Genomic DNA, 7,558 nt, shown 5'->3' with positions numbered 1-7,558 from the left:
TGGATCTGCTAATTGAAAAGGCATCTGCTAACTGTCCTTTTATTATTTATAAATCATTAAAACAACATTTAGAAACCAGAATAAAAGTGGTGTCCAATATTAAAAGTAAAATCGTACATAAAGGTTAAATGAATGCAGGATGAACCCTTGATTTATCATTATTAAAATACAAAATAAATGTTACTTAGTGGCCAACAAAACATTGGCAAATGCATGTAATATATTTATTCAGTGATTAATCATTATTAGGTTAACGTTTGTAAATGTTTGACGAAATGTTTACAAATAGTAGTACGCTTGTAGTGCGCGAATCACTCATTATTGATAATATGCATTATTTTCAAACACAATACAACAGGACATAAAACGTTCGGTCTAAAAACGACTACTGGGAAGAAGAAAAAAATCCTTCAAAAAATGTGATTTCTGGACCATTGCAAAGTACTGTTCCACAACCATGTATCTTGGGACTGTGATGCAATTGATCTTACCAGTAGAACAGAAGCCGCTTGTTTTGCACCTGTAAAATAGATATTAAGAAGATTACGCACGGTTGGAGGACCACCAACCTTAGTGTCCTCAATTCATTTATTTATTACGCTTAAATTTAATAGTTTTTAGTGTTAACTTTGTGGAAATAGACTTAAGAAATTATTATTATTATTATTATTATTATTATTATTATTATTATTATTATTACTAGACTTGAGAATCGTAATTTGCTTCTTTTAGTGTTCTGGCATGCAGTTATTCCCATCACACTTGCACGCAATTAAGTCTTGTGCGTTCCCATGAGAAACGGTTTATCGTTGGGGAGGAAGTGTACTGATGCATTCCTACTCCGCAATGTAGGCTATTGATTGAGAATATTATCCATATAGTTTACCCGACAGAATTACTTTTCGTCTCTACATATAGGCTACGCTACTGTTTTGTTAAACGCCTCCTTTCTTGTCATTAAAATCAATAGTGGTATCATAACTACGACTCGATTATCATGTATTTATATTGTGCGATCATCAAACAACACAGGCTACCTTTCAGACACTTAAAAAAACATGCAGAAACAATGCATTTGAATGCATAAGAAGCAGCATACCGTTCGCAGGTTAAACTGAATCTCGAGCATCGTTTACCATCTACGTATGCAGCCAGCCTCAGATTCAAGAGCCCTCCTTCGCTCTCATTCATACAACCAATGGACAGAAGAGTAGGAACAGCTCAGCAATAAACTGAACATTCCACAGTGCAAAAGAGCGAACCAGCAAGCAGTTACGCGTCGCTGCTAGGAGCGCAACGGGTTTAGGGAATCGTTACAGCAGTTAAGTCTTATAAGGACTGAAAAAGATCAGACTGAAAATCAACATAATACAGCATCTGTGGATAAACAACTAAACACTGGAGCCGTAACTAATACCCATTACCGCATCGTATGTGTTTTTTTTTTTGTGGCGACCGGTCCACAACTTTCAGCCCGTCCAGAAATCTGCGATTTCCACTGGTGTGGCTCCAGTCTTGTCCTAAACGTCTTTGTCATGGAATGTTGATTTTTGCTTCTTTGGAATTTACTGCGAGATACCAACTGGGAATTATAACGACAGCACAGGCGCCATACGGAAGGCATTTGCCATTTCGAGTTCATTTTAATGCTTTGTAAATTATTATTCTGTGTTTGGTCTGCCCTATATAAAACTGAACTCTTTTTCCTGGCAGTTCACTTGTACTTCTATGCGCTCGCATATCTTTGTGATTTACAAAACTTAAGGTCCAAAGTTTTCAAATTCAGGTAAGAACTTTAAAAGGGACTGTTATTATTTTTAAACTTTTCTTAATGTTAAGGCGAGTACTGCGCTAATAACGATATATCAGGATAATCTCAACGATTGATGATGGTGATGATGAGGTTTTGCTAATAATCAAACATAATGGTCAGTGTTGTCTGTTGAATCTTTAAAACACATGCCCGTGCACGGACAATCACCACCGTTAAATCTAATGTTATTTTTCTTTGTCGTTGCAGGACGCAAGGATTGTTGAGAGAATGAGGAGTCTCTGGGTGAAGCATGAGGTGTCGGCGCATTGTTTTTAGACTGGCGTGTCTAATGCTTCTATGGGAGTGTGTAACACTAAGTATTCACTGCTGGGTTTTGGCCACCGCAGCGGGTTCCAGTGATGTCGCTGGTCCCCTCGGCTGGCTCCTTTCAGATAAAGGGCCTTTTCATCACTCCGCGGAATTTACGGAGTTCGTTGAGCGCTACCAACAGGGCTTTACCACCAAGTACAAGATTTACAGGTGAGATAGCAACACAACACGTGTTACATATGGTCCAAATACCCCTGGTATGCTGCATTAATTACCAGTACATTCACTTTGAGGCAAATGGCAGTTTTTTGGTCAGCGGGCATTTCAACGGTTAAAAAAAAAAAAAAAAAACATTACCTAGATAATCTTTAAAGTTGTTTGGTATATACGCTGTATTTCCTGAAATGACACGATTAGGTAGTGAGTTGCGAGTTGTGTGCTTTTAATGCAAAATAAATACAACTTAAAAAGAAACAATTAGTTGTACTAGTATGGACAGATTCTCATTTCACTGAGCTTCCAAGACAGCATGGACTTGGCGCCTTGAAAAACCATGTACCACAAGAGGAAGAAAAATGTCTTAGGCAGACTTCAGGTTTCCCCTGAATGATAGAATATGTGGGTTATTTATACTTCTTTTGCATCATTGAATACGTTAGTGTTGCATTGCTCTTTTGTAACAAAAGATAACGAAGTGGTCAAATAGTATTGCTATAATACGTGATCTCCACCTAGCGGTCCCGTTAAGAACTGTGTCCTTCTTCACTGAAAAACATGTATAATCTTACATTTTAAATTCAAATATTTACCATCTGAGTTAGTGTTGTTTATGTGGTTCCGCTACGCATGTCTTTCAGATGAATAATATTGCTTTATGTGTACAGGCCAAAAGCTTGCACCAAAAAACCAATCGACAGAAATATGGCTCCCCTAAATAAATTAGGAACAAATGCCCGAGGTTATATTTCCAAAAAGTAATCCTTCAACAAGATTCTACGTTGTATTTGTGTATTACGGTATTAAATGATCGATATCTTAATGATAGAATAAGAGCTGTTTCTACAATGGTAAAATTCAAGTGTCTCCTACAGACAGGTAGCCTATACTCTATGCCCAAACCGCCACCTCTCTATAGTGCAGTGCTGATTGTCTAAAGCTGTGGAAAAATGATCTTCTATTGCCAATTAAAAAACTACCTGGCACCTGTGTGTCTAAAAATGGGAAACAGAGAGCTATGAGTGATATAGAAGCTCTCCCCTCCCAAGACAAAACTGATCCCCATAAGCTTCTAGAGGCAGCGGAGGAAGGTCATAAAATGCCACATGCAGTGAATATATACCCTTTTGCTGAAGGTTATTGGATATGTGGGAATGCTGGAGTTATGGACGTTTCTTCTGAAGTTTACCTTGTGGGTTTATAATAGGACATTGATTAGATGCAGTGGAGCTAGCAGCACTCCAACAATGTAATCTTTGTGGTGAAAATAAGGTCTTTTTATGGGAGGTGAAACCTATTGGCTTAATTGCAAGGCAGGAGACACAATGAGACACGTTGACTTTGTACAGCTGCTGAACTGTTTTGCCTGACTGAATCTTTATGGTGGCCCTTTTTTCTGAAAAAACTGTTTTGTCAAAACATGCAATCAACAGCTTATCATCCCACTGATTGATTTTTACACAATACAGAAAAAAAATGTTTCATTTTCCTCAGAGTCCTTTGCCATGACCAGGAAAGGATCCATAACTTGTGTTGATGTCAGTCCAGTTCAAACCTGCCCAGTAAACTTTAGATCTGATTCCATTTTAATTAATATACATTTTAAAAATACGTTTTCAATTATGGATCGATATTGAAATAAATCAGGACGAAGCACGTGGGTCACTGGAGGGTATTATTGGATTCGTTTAATGGGTTGTCAGGTTGATACACGTGTTTGCGATGCCTGTTACGCCTCGGAACATTCAGTGAAGCCTCCACTCAATTGGAGAGCTTTGGTTTCAGTTTCTTCTTGACCCTGCTCATTTCCCAGGTGCATAATTCCCACTTTAATTCTGAGTCACTTCAGGCCTTTGTGGGAGTGGGTTGAGTAGTTCTTGACCAAGTCTCTTCACCTCGAGCAGCCTCGGGCAGATTATCTGCTCTGAAAGACTGTCTACAGCATACAGCATGCTGTTTGGCGCATGGAGGTGTTTGCGGTTTGCAGTACTAGTGCCACCATTTCTGCCTGTTTTTTGGGACTGTTCCCATCTGGGCCATTTGACTGACTGCTCGCGGAAAAGAGGGTTTATTTTGTTGGTCACATATAGAAATTTTTTTAGAGAACCACTGAAAGATGTCAATTGCAACAGTTTAATTAATATGTTTAATTAATTAATTTTTATTATTTTGCTGGATGTTCCATGTAAAAGCCCCCTTTTTCCAGTGTGATCCAGCCACAACTGACCAAGCAAAGCAGAACCGAGGTGCACAAAGTACAAAAATCAGGACCACAGCAAGCATATACAATGCAAAAAAAAAAAAAATATATATATATATATATATTATATATGAATGTAATTGATAAATAAATGTAATTAAACAGTTGTTTAGAACATATACAGTATGGAGTTAGATAGTTGTAAATAATTGTTCAGGGGTGAGTTTTTAAACCAAAGAAAACATTAAGAAGCATTATATTTTGCTTCGATTGAGAGAAGGACTTCTTATCGCTTAATTGCTTATCGAAACGATTATTCAGAAATCGTACCATAGTTTTATCCACCATTTTAATTTGAACCTTCATGAAGACTGAGCAAATCAGACAAGCGTGGCATATGGACGGTATCAAATCTCTGCTAAAATATTTTGAACAAGGCTGTTTTTGAACATGCCCATCTAGTTAAACAGATGCTCATCGAGATGAACAGCTGCTCTGTGGAAATCAGTTGAATAAAGTGACATGAATAAAACCGAATAGGAAATGCAGATTCAATGCCCCCGTCTGCCACTGTGGGATTTCAAATGGAGCAGTGATGCGTAACATGATCTGGATTTCCACCATTTTTACATGTTTAATTTGTTAGAAAATTACTGTGAAATAAAATGCAAAAAAAAAAAAAAAAAAACAGTTCTGAAAAAAGAGTCCAGCTGATGGAGTTTTCTGTGAATTAAAGTTACAATCTACTGGTCACCAATTCAGTTCACTAACCAATGTGTAACTCAGGTAGGTTTTTTATTAGTCCCTGATGTACACTTCGGGCAACAACATATATGGCTTGGTCGCCGAGCCGAAGACCAAAGGGTGCCCAGTTCAGGAAGCTAATCCCACTCTTATTCAAACTCCAGTGGGTGATGTCACCTTCTTTAGTGGACGTTTGTGTGCTGCCTCACGTCGATGAAGTCGCTATCATCGCATCATATCACTTGAATCTTGTGCCTCCGTTTCAATGCTTAAGTCATGCAAATGCATTAGGAAGGGATTTGTGTTTCAATACACAAAAGGAGCTTTGGCTAGAATGTATTATCGTGGAAACCTGTCTTAGTGAGATCATGTAATGTGTGAGATGTTTTCCCCGTATCACCTATGCCGCCCCGCCAGCTACATTTTAGTGTGTCCTTTGAATTCTTATCAATGACATTTTACAGTGCACACATTAAAAGGGCATATGCAAATTGCTGTTAGAAAAAAAACATGTACTCTGTTTGCAGTAATTATCTTTTGTGTTCCCACATTATTCGCCTGTGTGTGTGTGTGTGTGTGTGTGTGTGTTCTGCGGATTGGGTATGTAATTGATCTGCCTTCAATGCACGACAACAATTTGACATTTTGACTGTTATCAAACACTTTTGTCCGGACTGACTTACACAGATTAGTGGGTAGTTTTCTAAAGCAAATTAGGTTAAGTTCCTTGCTCAAGGGCACAAGGGTGCCATCCCAGCAAAGAATGGAACCCACATCCTTTCTGTTCAAGCCCAGTTCCCTAAAAACTTTACCACACTCAGACCAGTTTAATCCCAATGCAGTGCTATCCATTAACCCCTTCATTCATTGTTTTCCTACATTTGCTCATGTACACAGCTCTGTGTTTTGTCATCTTATCTCAAGATTTTTTCGAATCTTCACATCAAAGACACAATCCCCAGAAGTCAGCGTGTATATAATCATTTGCATGACTTTCATATTGTGCATTCGAAAGTAGCCCACTCCATTTCTTATGATGCTGACTGATACTTCACATTACAACCTTACGTTTCTCCAACATTACTTAGAGTACTGAGAATTTCCGAGCATAGCTTGAGTATCAGCACGTATATGTGTACAGATTTGATATTTTTTCTGATGCTATAAGTTTGAAGATTCACACATACTTCCTAGTTTCAAACTACTACAATATGTGCAAAGAACCTATCATCCATAAGACATCATTAAAATAAAAATATCTTTTTCTCCAGGACCACAGTACACACTTAATAATGACTACTGAAATATGTTTTTATTCTTTGTCTTTTTCCTGGTAGCACATGCCGTCAGACTAATGATTTTAATACTATATGGGGATACTTGATGTCATATTATTTATAATAGCCATACTACCGCTCCTACATTAATATACTGTGCATTGGTGGTGTGAAAAATCCTTTCTCAGTTTATATAACAGAGAAATATAAATCTGCTTTGTAAGATGAAGTTTGAGTTTAAACATACTTTTGTTCACAAAATATCCTGAAAGACCCAGAAAATGGCAGGTGGCAGATGTTTGTTGTGCTAATAATCTAATACAGGATGATACATTTTCCAAAGTTATAAAATGCAACCCAATGAATTATGTTCCTTTACAAGTGGTCAGATGGTACAGACTTTCAATTTGTAACTCAGAGGTCATTCTTCTTCTGATGAAAACTGAAAAGTGGAAGACTCTTGGTGCTTTATAGGTATGGAGTATGCTCTCCCCCACCCAAACTGTGAACTGTGTTTGTGTGTGTGTGTGTGTGTGTGTGTGCCTGTGTGTGTTTGCGTGTGTGTGTGTTTGCGTGTAGTATGCAGATCTTGCACGCATTCGGTGTTGTTAATATGCCATTTTTGAATCCACAGAGAGTTTGGTCGCTGGAAGATCAACAGCCTGGCGCTGGAGAGGCAGGACAGCAATGGCCTCTCTTTCCCCCTTGACCCGGAGTTCATGCAGAGCATCAGACACCTGGGCCGCCGGCCGAACCTCCGCAAGATCACAGAGAGCATCATCAAGAAATATGGCACCCACTTCCTGCTGTCCGCCACACTGGGAGGTAACACTTAACATTGCATTCATCAAGGTCTCTTTATGCAGAGTAGTTGAGAATACAGATCAGTCCTGCGGTCGTGCAGCGTATCATAAATGCCGCACTGCTGTGCTTTATACACTCCATATATTATGTGCATAAACCGCAAAAGGGTTCTCAGTGGGTTATTTATACTGTTTCAGCGAGGCAATTCCCAGACAAACAGATGTTTAAATGAGT

The 7,558-nt window shown here is 38.5% G+C and overlaps 1 protein-coding gene and 1 long non-coding RNA gene across 2 annotated transcripts in view; one reads left to right on the top strand and one right to left on the bottom strand.

Annotated features, from left to right (window-relative positions):
- Positions 1–303: 303 nt before the first annotated feature.
- LOC118229103 lies at positions 304–1,233 on the bottom strand. Its single transcript, XR_004765608.1, has 2 exons — positions 1,100–1,233; positions 304–520 (listed from the first exon to the last, which is right to left on the bottom strand). It is a non-coding gene; the product is annotated as an uncharacterized LOC118229103 (long non-coding RNA).
- The window catches only part of LOC118229102 (BMP/retinoic acid-inducible neural-specific protein 3-like), a 28,482-nt gene continuing 22,087 nt past the window's right edge, over positions 1,164–7,558 (top strand). Inside the window, exons 1-3 of the mRNA XM_035420789.1 lie at positions 1,164–1,786; positions 2,021–2,293; positions 7,155–7,345. Of these exons, the coding sequence (XP_035276680.1) occupies positions 2,064–2,293; positions 7,155–7,345 (421 nt within the window). The 5' untranslated portion in view covers positions 1,164–1,786; positions 2,021–2,063. The remainder of the gene's footprint in view (positions 1,787–2,020; positions 2,294–7,154; positions 7,346–7,558) is intronic.

The sequence above is a fragment of the Anguilla anguilla genome, chromosome 6, assembly GCF_013347855.1.
Source record: "Anguilla anguilla isolate fAngAng1 chromosome 6, fAngAng1.pri, whole genome shotgun sequence".
Lineage (NCBI taxonomy): Eukaryota > Metazoa > Chordata > Actinopteri > Anguilliformes > Anguillidae > Anguilla > Anguilla anguilla.
Note: the sequence above shows the minus strand (reverse complement) of the source record. Positions and strands in the feature narration are given on the sequence as shown.